Source organism: Thunnus albacares, chromosome 20 (assembly GCF_914725855.1).
Source record: "Thunnus albacares chromosome 20, fThuAlb1.1, whole genome shotgun sequence".
NCBI lineage: Eukaryota > Metazoa > Chordata > Actinopteri > Scombriformes > Scombridae > Thunnus > Thunnus albacares.
The window spans coordinates 12,745,005-12,758,848 of record NC_058125.1 but is presented as its reverse complement, the minus strand read 5'-3'; the positions used below and the strand labels follow the sequence as shown (position 1 = coordinate 12,758,848).

The window sequence follows — 13,844 nt, the reverse complement described above, 5'->3', positions numbered from 1 at the left end:
GGAGACTGCTGGGTCTAACTGTACTCAATGTTTACTGAACGTTTACTGAACACACTGAATGTTTACTGAATCAGTGTTTTTCTCTTATGATTATAACAACGAGAACCCCCGCCAGGCCAAAAAATATTCTTTAATGCCAAAAATAAAGACAAATCAATAGCTAAAAAATCAATTGCTAGGTTACAAGTGCATTATCAGGAGATTTTTGCACTCATTAGAATATAGCTCAGCTAATCATAAAACAAGGTCTGAACTAACTATCATATAATTTATGTTAGCATGCAGTTAAATGTATGCCATGTACTGTCTGTTATTAGGTTTTACTTGTCTTGAACCATGTGCTAGTATGTACTGTGAATCTCTTATGTGCTAAGGCTGTGTGATATGACCAAAATCTCTTATCCCAATATAGCACATTTTCTGCAAAAATTCAATGAATAAATAGTTTTTGGTCCGTGTCTCACCCCCGCCACGCCACGCCATGCCATACCACGCCTGTTGTCTGGCCATCTTTTGCTTTTACTGTTTGTCAACTGTACCAGTGTTATTGACTTTGAACACTAGCATAACATTAGTTTTCTGGCTCATAACTGAGCCGTAGGCTTCTATGAGCTGAGCGAACTAGAAATAGTTCGCGTTTCCGAGTCGTATCTAAGGTTCGTCCTATTTCCTGGAGTAGTGAACATTTCTATTGTGTAAGAACTTTATGGGATGGTAATAATTGTTCCAGGTATTAGTCAAACCCTCAGGCGTCCCCAGAGAAACGGAGTTATGGCTTGTGAAAAATTTTAGATTTTGATTGCAAAACATATGAAAATATAAATTAATGGTCTTTATCTTTGGGGGGTGGGGTGGGGGGGGGGTGACCATGGCATAAGCAGGATAATGCCCATTATAAAGCAATTTTCTATATTAATGTTTTTTTATTGCAATGAGTGAATGGGTAGTAATGTAACATAAAAAATTAGACCTTCCTCGACTTTCTCGGTTGTCTGTAACAGCCTGTGGACTGATTTTTATGTGAAGGACCACAATGAGCACACATTTCACAACAAAACCACAGCATGTTGCTCCCCAGCCACAACCTATTGCTCCCCAGCCGCAGGCCGATGAAGCGGTGTTATGTACAGGTTGTCCTCTTGATCCGTGTATGCATCAAGGGCGTGGAAGTCAATTTCCTCCCCAGGTGTAATGGCCAACCACTGAGTTGTTGATTGGACACTGTAAGCATGCAGTCTTCCACACAATTCCACTGACTGCAGTACTTCACAATATGTATAACTTTTAAAAAAAACTGTGATTTCCTCAGCATGCACAAGGTCAAGGATTAAGAAGTCTCCAGTGGTATATTTGACTCTGTCGTACAGCAGTTGTGTAGTTTTTCAAAGTGTCTCACTCAGTTCAGCTGTGTCCTCTGCAATAATCTTTCTAAGCTCAGAGGGTAGTGCACGCAAAGGTATCTATTAAAGAGTATGGGACATCTTCTGAACCAAGGTTTCCAGTTGATTGTGCTTCCCAACACTGGTGCATTTGATAGCGCCTTGCCAGAGTCTTTGCAATATTCTGGTAATTGTTTACAATTGATGAAAGGTGTTTAAAGTACAGGTGTTTGGCCTCTATCTGAGACACCAATGTGCTCTCAGTGGACCGTGCTGTTTGATTAATCGAGGATAGTGAGCCAGAAAGTGAATCTTCGGAGTGAAGTTGTCAGGGAAAAGCTTCTGAAAACTCTTCAGAAATTCTGTGATGAGAGCAGACAGTGGACTCAGCCAACTTGTTTTGATCACAGGTGCAAGAACTATGTCACATATAGATCTAAACAGCAAATAGAGACCCCAGTAAGTGTTTTCCTGAGGGACGAAGCTTCCAATGAAAAAAGGCCGAAAAAGGGTCAGTTTTTCAATTGCTTCCTGGGATGACACCTTGCTGCAGAGTTGATGGCTTCAGCAAAACAGGCCTGTGAGTGACATCATTTTGTCCAAAGGGGAACTGTTGTAGCTGGTCACTAAACTGTTGCAGTGTTACCAGTCTTTCATGGCTAAGCTTTAGCAAGACTAATTTCAGGATCTGTGGGATGACCCCTTCAAGAATATCATGCATCAAGTCAGGCGGAAAGGATTCAGTAATCTCAAAATGAGGCAGTTTATCAAAAGGGCAGCATCCAGTAATGCCATACAAAGATCTACCATCTGGCACTTGTAAATGTCTATGGTGTCTGTCAGGAGTCAGAGACTGTCAGAGAATACACTCACTTTCCTCAGTTTTGTTACCAATGTCACTGTGGTGGCACAGACAGTAATGGCAGATCTGTCCCCAACTAAAACAAGTATTGAAGCCACCCAAAGAATGGATTGATAAATCATCAGCACAAATGGAAATCATAGGGTGTTTGAGAACATGGGACTGGTCTTCAAAGTCAACTGATACACCATGGCACTGAAGTTCACAAAGGTCATGAAGAAGGATGCAAAATTGGCTCATAACCATACTTCTGAAGCCATTGGTTTCTGACAAGTACAGCCACATGTATATTTTGAAGACTGGAACGATACTTCAGAGGAATATTTCCAAGAACAAAGTAGACACTTGAAATTTTGTGAATCTGCTTTTTGGATCCCAAACAATTTACAATTTCAAATTCATCAGTATATAACATCATCTCTTTTGAGAATATTTTTCAAAACTTCCAAAATGGGAATGTACTGACTACATAAATAACTCATAACAGTTAATATATGAATACAATCATAGCCTTTTTATTGAATTTTGAGACATAATTTTGGGGAGAAGAGCTTGAGTATTCAACTGACTTCCTAAACACCTCCTACTGTCCAGTAGGCACCTCAACCACCCCAAAGAATCACTGAAAAACCGCTGAAGAACCACCATTTTTTGTGTGTACTTACACAGAATAACAACTGAACAATCTTCGGAAATATACACAATGAATGATGATATACAGGTGAAACTGTTTCTGTGAATTGTAAACAGGATACAAATAGTGCGAAGAAGTGAAGAGTGCTGAGATAAATATTAAATGGTAAAAAAAAGACGTTACTTTATATACAGTACATATAGTAGGTGGTTATATACAGTATAACCCGTTCAAATATACAATAATGAGTGAAATGTTTTGAACACTTTGTATTTTAAACTAAATAAATATGTACAATTTGAGGGTGCAGTGGGTATTATAGTGTTGCAGGGTTATTGCACAGTGCCTGAGTTATAATGATTTCATTCTTTTGTAACTTAAATGTGGAACATGGGTCAGTAGAATATCTCCTTTTGTTTAGCTATGGTCAGACAAATTGCACATTGTTCATATCTAGTAGTTTACTCAAACTTTGTGCAGGGAAGCAATAAGAACATAAATCAGCATATATACTAAAGCAAAAATCTTCTAAGTGCATAAACTTGAGCAAGTGAGTCAGCTTCACAGTGGGAGATATACCCTTTCAAGTTTTATATTTAATAGACGTAGCACTAATAAAAAATATACCGAAGCAAAGCCAAGGATTCACCATTGGACCATTTATGACTGGTCAGCAATTTTGATCAAGATCATACAAATTTTTGTAACTTTTAATGATGTCATTTAATATTTAGGGAGGGTAGTATAAAAGTTAAACTACATTTCAGTAAGACGAAATTATAAATATAATTTTCTAGTTTTGGTCAGCAGACATGCAGCTTAGAGGTTGAAAAAGGAGCAGCCTCGTCTCTGGACTGTAAGATGGAATGAAACACTTGGTACATTTGCCATAAATTAGAAGACTATGAAAAGAGTTTTACAACTGAAGAGAACATTTGTCTCTAAAAGATAGAGAGTCGATATAAAAGGAAATCTGCCCAGTTTTATAACATAATTGTTTGACTTATTTTGTGATCAAGTGTTAGAATCAACTCTATTTTGGTGTACCTACGTTAACTTAAGTTAGTGTTTTCTTATATTTCCCAGCGTTACCTTCAACAATCTGTAGAGCAATCTGTGCCTGAAACTTTTATGTTCAGTTGTCCTGTATAGTAAGACCGAGATAACTAGTCTGACAAGTTAAGAAATAGTGAGAGTTGTGCTCCTTAACCCGACGCTTAGTATGTGTTTCTTTGCAGTCTATTTAGGCTACTGTAGTTAGAGAGAATTAGTTTGTATGATCTTTAAACAGTGGAGCAAAATGATGTATGTAGAAAGACTTCATACTGGGAAAGAGATCTCTGCACACCTTTATTCAGACCGGTGCTTAAGGGAATAAGTAATGACTCATTACTAATGAGTCAACATAAAAAGCAGATCCTGCACACTGTTGATACATGGAAAATTAAAAAACTAAAACTAAAGGCATTTCTTCACTGAAACATAACTATTCAATTAATTCACCACAACTGTTCAAAATGTGAATACATTTACCAAAAGTTTGACAGTGTGGGAGCTGATTTTTTCTCTGATATTAAGAGGCTGACATGAAAACCTTACTCTGTGCTTACCATTGATTTCTGTTTAATTGTTGGAAAACTTACTTGTAACTTTTCTTTCAGCTGTGTCAGACTTATCTTGATGTAAAGTCACATTGTTCTCATTTGGCCATTTATCAGTGGAGACATTTTTTTTTTTTCACAAACAGTGTTCATGTGTTTAAGGATGGATTTGTTTTTCATCTTTTGTCCGGTTGGTCCAAAGGTGCACCTGAGACAAAAACAACTGTGTAACAGAATCACTACATGCAGGTAAAACAACTGGCTACATCCTGAATAACCAGCTGTTTGTGTCGGTACCAATCACTTGGAGTTGCGGATGTGTCAATGACGAAACCGTGGCGTAAACGTGAAGGTGAACAAATCAGCACACAACACAATTCCTGTTTACTCATTTTACTTTAAATTGTCCAAATTACAAAATAATAACATGATCTCTACTTCATCTACAAAATAACATAATATTTATGACTGTAGTAAGCATCATTGATTTTTTTTTTTTTTGCTTTAACAACCTTTTGGACATGCATACTGTTGAGAAATATAAAAATATAAATATAAATACATCCCATTAATATTGTTAATGAATCCATGACTAAGATTTGAAATATTTCATCATAAAAGAATTAAAATGCAGTTGAGTACGATAAGGCATTAAGATGTATCACAAGAGCTGTACAGAATCCTAGAGTAGAGAGGTATTATTTTTTTCTTAGTGTAATGGAGGAAACCTAAAATTAATTTTTAATAATCACTACTTTTCTCAACAGGAAGAACACATTTCCAACGAAAAAAAAAAAAGGAAGAAAGAAACAACTCTACAGATTTCAAGGTAACATATTAACACAAAACTGAAAAAAGCACTCCAGTACAGATTTGTTTACAGCATACCAAGTGGTGCAGTCAAACTCCCATTGTACTTATTTGCCCGACTTATGACATGATAAGCCCCTCCTCGACACCACGTCACTCACAATATAACTCAAAGCAACCAAAAATATCCAATGGACAAGTGACCATTCTTCACGTGATTAATGTAGAACGATAATGACTTGCGTTCAGAACATTATGTGCTATACAGAGTGTTAAATGACTAAATCTAATGCATAAGTTTCACTCATTGGACTGGTACGTAGAGAAAACAAAAAAGAACTATGGCAATGACAGTTACAATCAAATGAATGGCCAACAATGTTAATTTTTTTTTTCTTTGAATAAAATCAACTCTTTTATAAATATTATCGTTTACAGCCAACTAACTTAGTGGAACCGTTTAAAGTTTCTTTTGTCATGACAGCTCCCTAACAATAAGCATGACTGAGCTAGCTTGTTTTCATGCAAAAGGTAGTTTTTCAGGTGCAAGAATTGCCATGTCAGAAGCTGAAGTGTTGATTAGCCGTTGCTGTATGTATGCTGTTGTTTTTTTTTTTTAATGGCCAGACCCAGAGAGGAAGACTCAGAGCAAGAAAATCCAAGAAATTTCAAACCCATTTTGATTTCCATTTTGATCCTCACTGAATCAAACAATTTAAGGTGCTTGACACTCCTGAACGCAACTTTATCCTTATCTTATCTCTGTACCTTTAGGAAATAAATGAACAAGTACATCCCACGACTCCGTACGTCTTTCCTGATCTAGAAACAGCCCTCTAGAAACTTAATAAACTAGCATTACAGCTTCGCAAAATCAAATGTTGATTTTACTTTTGTGAACAAACAAGCTAACATGCTAGAGAAGCCCTGACTTGCGCACACCCAAACACACACACACACACACACACAACGTCCCTTCTAATGTATTTTTAGTTTTTATACACTCTCCCCCTTTGTTAGGTTTTCTGAGAGCTATTCTCACTTTACTACTTCATAACGCAAGCCATTAGGATTCTTAGTAAGTGAGCTGCAAAATGGAGGTAAGATCAGAGCTGGTGTGAGATATACAGTACTTGGTGCACTTGCAGAGAGCAGCCAATGCCAGGGAAGAGGGGAGGGGCAGAGAGAGAGGGCAGAGAGGGGAGAGTAATACAGTAGATGCTCACAATACCACAGTTTCATTGGAGTCTTAAATGCACGAGAGCATTCAGGAATATTGAGACGACACATCCATGTTTGTCGTTAGTGTCAATGAACCTACTGCAGCCACACCCGTCCCTCTTTCCACGACTTGAATGTCATCAAGCAAAGTCATTGCACTTCCTTTTTTCTCCTTTTTTTCTGATGCTCCAGCTCTGCAGCTCTGAGGTGATACTGCCCTTGAGTGCTGACTGGTGTTAATCCCCCCACCCCCACCCCCCGCCACCACCACCAATCCTAACCTAACTGAAACCAGATCAGCATCTACACGTACCTTCAACCTTCTCTAACCTTGCCCTCTGTTAAGGGACTGAGGTTATTATTGCTGAGCTCTCTAATGCTAACTGTGGGGCTGTGGCGCTGCAATGCTAGAGCAGTCTGTGACAAGCAGGTCCACCACCGTATTACCAGCGACATAAACAGTGGGCGCTGTCACCATGTTGCTAAGGGAGACAGAGCTGCTGGCACCCACGTTAGAGGTGACGGGACTCGGGGCGCCCTGGCTGTTGGTGTGGGTGCCCATGTGCCCCTGGAGCTGGGTAGGTGTCTTGCAATGGACGCCGCATAAGTGGCAGACGAGTACGCCACCGGAGGCTGTGCCGCCGAAACCCCCCGGGCTGTCCTTCCACTCCTGGCCATGGTGCTTCTGGGCATGGACACGAAGGTATGTCAGTGTGGTGAAGCCTGAGGTATAAAAGGAAGAAAGAGCACAAGTGACATTGAGTTATTTCAGCAAGTTATAGAGATGTCATAACAAAGGTTCATTCAGCCCTAAACAAAGCTCCAAACTAATTTGAAACCACACAATCAATAAAACAAGAAGTGACACACTGACATCTGAAAGGTAACAAGAAAGTTCGACCCCATTTACTGCCAGTATTAACATGTGATCTGTATCTAGATGACGGCCCTGATAATGACATCTGACTGAGATCTATTCACAAAGCAAGCCACAACACTTCCGGATGTGAACGATCAGATCACGATTCTGATCACAATGCGTTCTGAGTGCTTTACACCTTACACTAACATGCGTTTTTCCTTATCTATGTGTTAACATCTGGTGTAAATGAGGTCTCAAAGGCAGAGGATTGAGTCATAAAAACTGGCCACTAAAGGACAAAAATAAAATCTCAAAATGTTTATGTAATGATTTTACACAAAGCTACTGTACAACAAGACATTGAAATTACAGGTGGATCACAGCATTACTTTCATAATAAACTAGCAAAAGCAAAGCATCTGTACTTACTGCGGTTACAGAGATGGCAGGCATGGTGTTGTGACTGGTTGTGCACCCTCATGTGATCTGTGATGTAAGCAGCTGACAGGAGCTTGCCACAGATGTGACATGGGACTTTCTCCTCATGGCGAATCATATGCGCACGCAAACGATCCTTCGTAGCGAAGCTGGACTCACAGGTCTGAAGGAAGAAGAGGGAATCAATGAGTGATTATGGAGAAATATATAAAAGTAAAACCCTATGCACACATATGTGTTCTTTAACAGTCTGAAAAGCTAGAAAATGCATTAGATAAGTGTCAGATTTATATTATTTTCAGTTTCACACCTTCTCATCTTGTAGTTATTACACTTATTAAGTAGCATCAGCCAGTTTTTAAGACCCAATTTAAGATAACCAATGCTCTGCCACTTTTTTGTGGAAAATAACCACATATGTATGTAATCCGCACACATAATGTGCAGTATGTGATGAAGTTTATCTGTCATGCTCATGTAAATATCAGGCTTTGAGCTGATTCATGTCAACATAACAATAACAATGAGATACCTCCTGATTCAAAAAGACATGTACATCATTCATATCAGTTTCCATGGTAATATTCTCAATGTTCATTTATTCATGTGAACAGATATTTGCATGAGGCAGGTGAATATACAGATGTGAGAGCCATAATGTATAAGACTGTAACCTTGAGTCATCAGGAACACTGTGTGCATGTAAACACTGTCATTGTTAACATGAATGGACTGAAAACAGAAGCTGTGGGGAGCTGCTAAGTGAAGATATTACACAGGGTAAACATTAGGTACCGGGCATTTGAAGGGTCGCTCCGAGGAGTGCACCTGTCTGACGTGACTGTTGAGATGGTCGGGCCTGGGGAGAGAAAGAGAGTAAACATATTAGAACAGCATAAAGGATATAGGACTCTGTATTGCTATATAGATTATAAAGCCACCTGAGGCAAATTTGTGATTTGTGATATTGGGCAACACAAATCAAATTGACTTGACTTGAGACCAGGCAATGCTTCAAGTTTTCACACTTAAATTATGTTAAGTGTTAATTAAAAGTCCCTGTCTGATTGTTGGGAACGTGGCTGTACTTGTGTTATGAACCTCTGGAAATGTCGCATTACTTCATCTATCTTTGGCCAGTAATCAGATGAATAAAATATATCACAATAAAAATGGCTGCAGAAATGTAATGTACATAGCCAATGGGTGTTTTTTTTAATGGTTGAAGTGTTAAAAGAGGTTTTTTTGTCTCCTTTAATGCTTTGGATTGAAAGTCGAAGGAGCAGTTCAAAGGAATTGACACGTACACTTATTTGCTTTCTTGCAGAGAGTTAGATGACAAGCAGTAAATATGAAGCAGCTAGCTTAGTTCAGCATAAAAACTTGAAACAGGGGGAAACTGGCTCTGTCCAAATGTAACAAAATCTAACCACCATCACCTTTCAAGCTCACAGATTAAAGCTTTCGCACGTTTGTTTAATACGTACAAAAACCATAGTGTAAAAACAACAATTATGTGCAGGACTATTTCTTGGAGCAGTGACTTCCTGAAGTCTTGTTGTTACAATGACTCTGCCTGACAACCAGCAGAGACTTCAGGACAGACATGAGACTGGTATCGATCACCTCATTGAGCTTTCAGCAAGAAAATGAATAAGTGTGTTTCCCAAAATATAAAAACATTAACTTCTTAGAGTTTCTCACACTGCATGACAATGTTACATATGTGTTGTTCTAGCATGTAATATATATTTACTCCTATACTTCTATATATTGTATCCCTGCTCTATTCGCTTGAAAAATCCTTATTGTGCAACATTTTAAAACAAGTTTCCTTGTAATTCTGCTTGACACATTTGGTATCTTTATGATCTGCAATACTTAAAGTTAAGAAACTCACATGTGCTCGTAATGACAGACAGAGTGTTGTGTCTGCATTGAACTTAAATCGATCCTGACAGTAACGTTATTAGACTTGAACCTTTCCATAGTATCACCTTGAGAAAGCCTTGCCACAGTGGGGGCAGACGTAGGGTTTCTCCACACCTCCCTGGTGGGAGCGCACGTGGTGGCTCATGCGGTCCTTCCTTTTGAAACGCTGCTGGCAGATGGGACAGGAGAACGGCTTCTCGTCTGAGTGGGACAGGCGGTGGCGGTTGAGATGGTAGACATCACGGAAGGCCTTCCCACATGTCTCGCAGGCGTGGTTCTTCCTCACCGGGTTGGGGTTGGGGTTTGCGGGCCGCTGAGGAAAAACAGACGAGCGGATAAAACACACTAAAGGGTTTAGATGGAAAATATTTCCAACACAGGATCACACACAGGGGAAATTACACTTATTGTCAACTATTTCAGTATCTTTTGTTGAAACCATGCAAAAATCAGTTTTTACCAATGAAATAAGTGATTTGTACCACAAAGTTGCATTTCGTCCCTTGTTGCCAAATATTCCTAACAGTTGGTTTGCATGTTACTTCTCGCTGAAGTTTTTATCTGCTCTTGCGGTGCTTGTGTTACAGAGAACATGCAGGGGAGCGTGGGGGGCTTCTAGCACGTGTTTTTCAAACTTAAGTCAGGGGACCAGCGCCAAACACTGGGATGGATTTAACTGGTCCCTGAGCTGATTACTGTACACAGACATTTAGTCATTTAACAAAAATAGGAATCAAGTGATGTACAGTAACTGCTTGCATGTTCCAAACAGTAAAAGAAGATGGCTCAACCATCCCTGTGGCCAGGCAGCTTAAGAAACAACATGCTTGAAGGTTTTGGGGTTGACGACAGCCATCTCCACACGGCCCTGACCCACCTGTACTGTCGCCCCTGTGGCCATGACGACAGCAGCAGGAGGCGGAGCATGGGGGTTAACACTAGCCATTACGTTTGGCATGGCTACCCCTTCACCATCCTGACTACCCAGGTGAGGCTGCTGGGCCCCCGCCAGCACGCCGGGAGGGGCGAGAGGGGGAGGTGCGGAGAGGTGTAGCAGGGAGAGGGGAACAGTGGGCCTCTCCGCCCTCCCTCCGGCCCCCACCGCCATCACCGACGGGGCCGCCACCGCCATCGCCACCTGGCCGGCTGCTCCCTCCTTTGCCCCCTCCGCCTGCTCTCTGGCCCTGTCCTTCATGCGTACCCCAGTGTGGACCGACTGGTGCCGCCGCAGGTTGTAGTTGTTCTTGAACTGCTTGTTGCAGATGGCACAGATGTGGGGCACGCGGGCCGGCCGAGACACTGGCTTCACTGGACCAGAGCGAGGCAGGAGAACAGACAGAAAGAGAGAGAACGGTTAGTTTCAATAGAGGTGATGCTGCATTTTTAAATGCATCATTTTAGAATAAGGACCTATAATATGACATGATTAGAAAAAGAGGTTTATATAATAAATGTTTGGTCATCTAGTGCTGATATTAAAGTATCATGTGACTATTACATGTTAGTCTGAGATGGTCAAGAGATCTTCATACCAGTCAACTTTGTTTTGGTAAATTGCAGGTGAAAACAAATCTAAATGTTGGTGCTGAAAGATTAGTTGATTAACAGAAAATTTATCAACAGTTTTTGATAATCGATTTAGTCAAAATGCCAAAGATTTACTGTCTGTTTTGCATCACTGTGAATCAAATATCTTTCAGTCAGACAAAGCAAGCATATCTGGGTTCTGGGAACTTGTGATGGAATTTTTTCACAATTTTTTAACATTCAATAGATTAAACACTAACTGATTAATTGCTAAATAATCAAAAATAAACACAAGGAGAGCTGCAACTAACGATCATCCTCATTAGTGATAAATCTACGGATTATCTTCTTGATTAATCTATGGATTGTGTGGTTTATAAAATGACAGATAACAGTGAGATATGTCATAATTTTCCAGAGGCCAAGGTGACATCTTCTTCATTTTGCTGTCTTTGCCTGAAAAACACTCAGAAACCCAAATATATTCAGTTCATTAACATTGAGGGTTGAGAAAACCAGCTAATATTCACATTTGGGAGGCTGGAAGCGATACATTTTGGGCGTTTTGGTTTTAAAAATGATTTAAATCACTTATCAAAGTAGTTACTCATTTATATTCTGTTGATTGTCTAATTGACTAATCAGCTTTTATCCTGAATTATTGCTCATAGTTTCATCTAGTTTGGTTGAGTTTCTTAGATGTCAGTAGGTTATATGTAACTGTGGTTTTTAAATCATTTCAAAAGTGACTGTTCTGAGTGTGGCGACATAAAACTGGTCACATTACCTTTATTAAGCTTTAATAAAGGTAATTACAACTTGTTTTTTTAAACAAATAACTACTCAAAGATATTGAGATGCTGCTGAACTATCGCTCGCAATCGTTAACCCTCGCAAATGTTTCGACTGGGTTTGCATCACCTGACTGAGTTTACTGTGGGTCACTGGATTATCTCAATTAGAGTTGTGTATCATTTTTTCCATCTCCACAGGTGAGTGTGATGAGTGCAGTGCAGTGTCCCTCACCAGGCAGGGGTTCCTCACTGAGAGCAGCAGTGTCCACAGTTGAAGGAGGCTGTGCTATGTGCTCTGTGGGTGGGGTTTGGGGAGAACTCGTATGCACTGGCATGAGCTCTGATTGGAGGCTCCCCTCCACTTGGTTTTGGGTGGGAGTATTCTGGAGAAGCAAGTAGAAAGGCCATCACCAAATGTAAACACAAGTCACAGCATTATCTTGAGGTGCTACGTTGTAATACAAGATGTGACTGGACACACATGAGAGAGAGGCCTGTGTGTGAGGAGAAATGCGCGCAGTAACATTAAGAGCTGAAAATAAGAGGCTGCTCACCAAGCCTACCTGGAAGAGAAAATTGCTCCAAGCAGCATCCATTTTGCGCCACGACGATGGAGATTATAAAGTCAGCTGCTGATTGAGATCGAGGAGAGCAGCCTTTGCATGGTTTTGATCGGCACACCGATGATTGAGGCGCGCACAGTCGCCTGTCCTGCAGCAGAAACGACGAGCGTCTGGATATTCTTGAAACAAACAAAAAAACGCGAACAAAGTCGGCTGCAAAAACGGTTTTTTTTCTTCTCTCATTGAGGTAGCATAATGCTGTCAATTAAAATGCACGCAGCTGTTGACTAACGCAGGCTGCGGTACACAGGCAGGAGTGGAGCAGGCCAGCTCCAAATAATGGCCTGTTTTTCTTTGACTTTGGTTTCTAAGTTTAATTACTTAAACATTAATCTAACTAAAACGCAACATCACACAACAAACTGCTTTTAAAAAAACAACCCAAAAACCCGCATATTACAGTATTACACTTTAGCAATAAACATTAACCATTCTACGTGAAATAAATGCGTTTTTACGCACGAGAACAAATATGGGTTATAACACGCGTATCTGGTAGCACAGCAGGTCATGCTTTGTTTTTAATTTATGAATCTATTTTTCCGATTTCCCCCAATAGGCCAATCGGGTGTTTGTCGAAGCCTCGTTGTTGGATTCAAGCCCTGACCCCGGCGAGCGGCGCTCTCGCCGGGCCGCAGCCTATCGCTCCACCTCGGCCGTTCAGCTGCGAGGATGTCATCTTTCTTTTTTTATCGCCCGCTCTCCCTCCTCCCTCCCTGTCTCTTTCTTCCTTTTCTTTTTTAATTCCTCTTTCTTCTCCCCCTCCTCTCCTTTTCTCGCACCGCTATGTCCCACTTGCTCTTAAAGGGATAGGGTTTCCTCTTTGGACACCCCCCTCTCATTTCCGTCTCCCTCGGCGGAGCCTGTCCTCTCCCCTTCCTTCCTGGGCGTTTCGGCCGACAGAAAATGCACTTTTGTGTGTGTGTGTGTGTGTGTGTGTGTGTATGTGTGTGTGTGTGTGTGTGTGTGTGTGTGAATGTGTGTGTGTTTTCTTTTCTCTTCAGGCCAGCTGGAACAGATCTCCTGCAGCGCAGAAAACAGCCAGAATGACTTTCTATTAACGGCGAAATGACAGACGATTCTTAAAGGGCAGTGCGCACAGATCCTCCCAGTCAGCCTATAATAATGATGTCAGAGTCAGATATAGTACACAGGACGGAT

General features: G+C 40.6%; 1 protein-coding gene across 2 annotated transcripts; it reads right to left on the bottom strand.

Moving 5' to 3' along the window:
• Nucleotides 1-6,769: 6,769 nt before the first annotated feature.
• Nucleotides 6,770-13,714, bottom strand: mazb (MYC-associated zinc finger protein b (purine-binding transcription factor)). Of its 2 annotated transcripts, none has more exons than XM_044337982.1 (7): nt 12,615-13,714; nt 12,293-12,443; nt 10,617-11,047; nt 9,805-10,052; nt 8,603-8,666; nt 7,799-7,970; nt 6,770-7,230 (listed from the first exon to the last, which is right to left on the bottom strand). In XM_044337982.1, the coding sequence occupies exons 1-7, from the start codon at nt 12,654-12,656 to the stop codon at nt 6,887-6,889; spliced, it is 1,452 nt and encodes a 483-aa protein (XP_044193917.1). In that variant the 5' UTR covers nt 12,657-13,714; the 3' UTR covers nt 6,770-6,886. The 2 variants fall into 2 exon arrangements, with proteins under 2 accessions (XP_044193917.1, XP_044193918.1); XM_044337983.1 differs by having other exon boundaries at nt 12,624-13,673.
• Between the last annotated feature and the right edge of the window lie 130 nt (nt 13,715-13,844).

Coding starts and splice junctions, on each gene's coding strand:
- mazb (XM_044337982.1), bottom strand. CDS start 12,656: ATGGATGCTGCTTGGAGCAATTTTCTCTTCCAGGTAGGCTTG. Junction 12,444..12,614: donor TTCTCTTCCAGGTAGGCTTG/GTGAGCAGCCTC, acceptor TTGCTTCTCCAG/AATACTCCCACCCAAAACCA. Junction 7,231..7,798: donor CTGCCATCTCTGTAACCGCA/GTAAGTACAGAT, acceptor TTTATACCTCAG/GCTTCACCACACTGACATAC.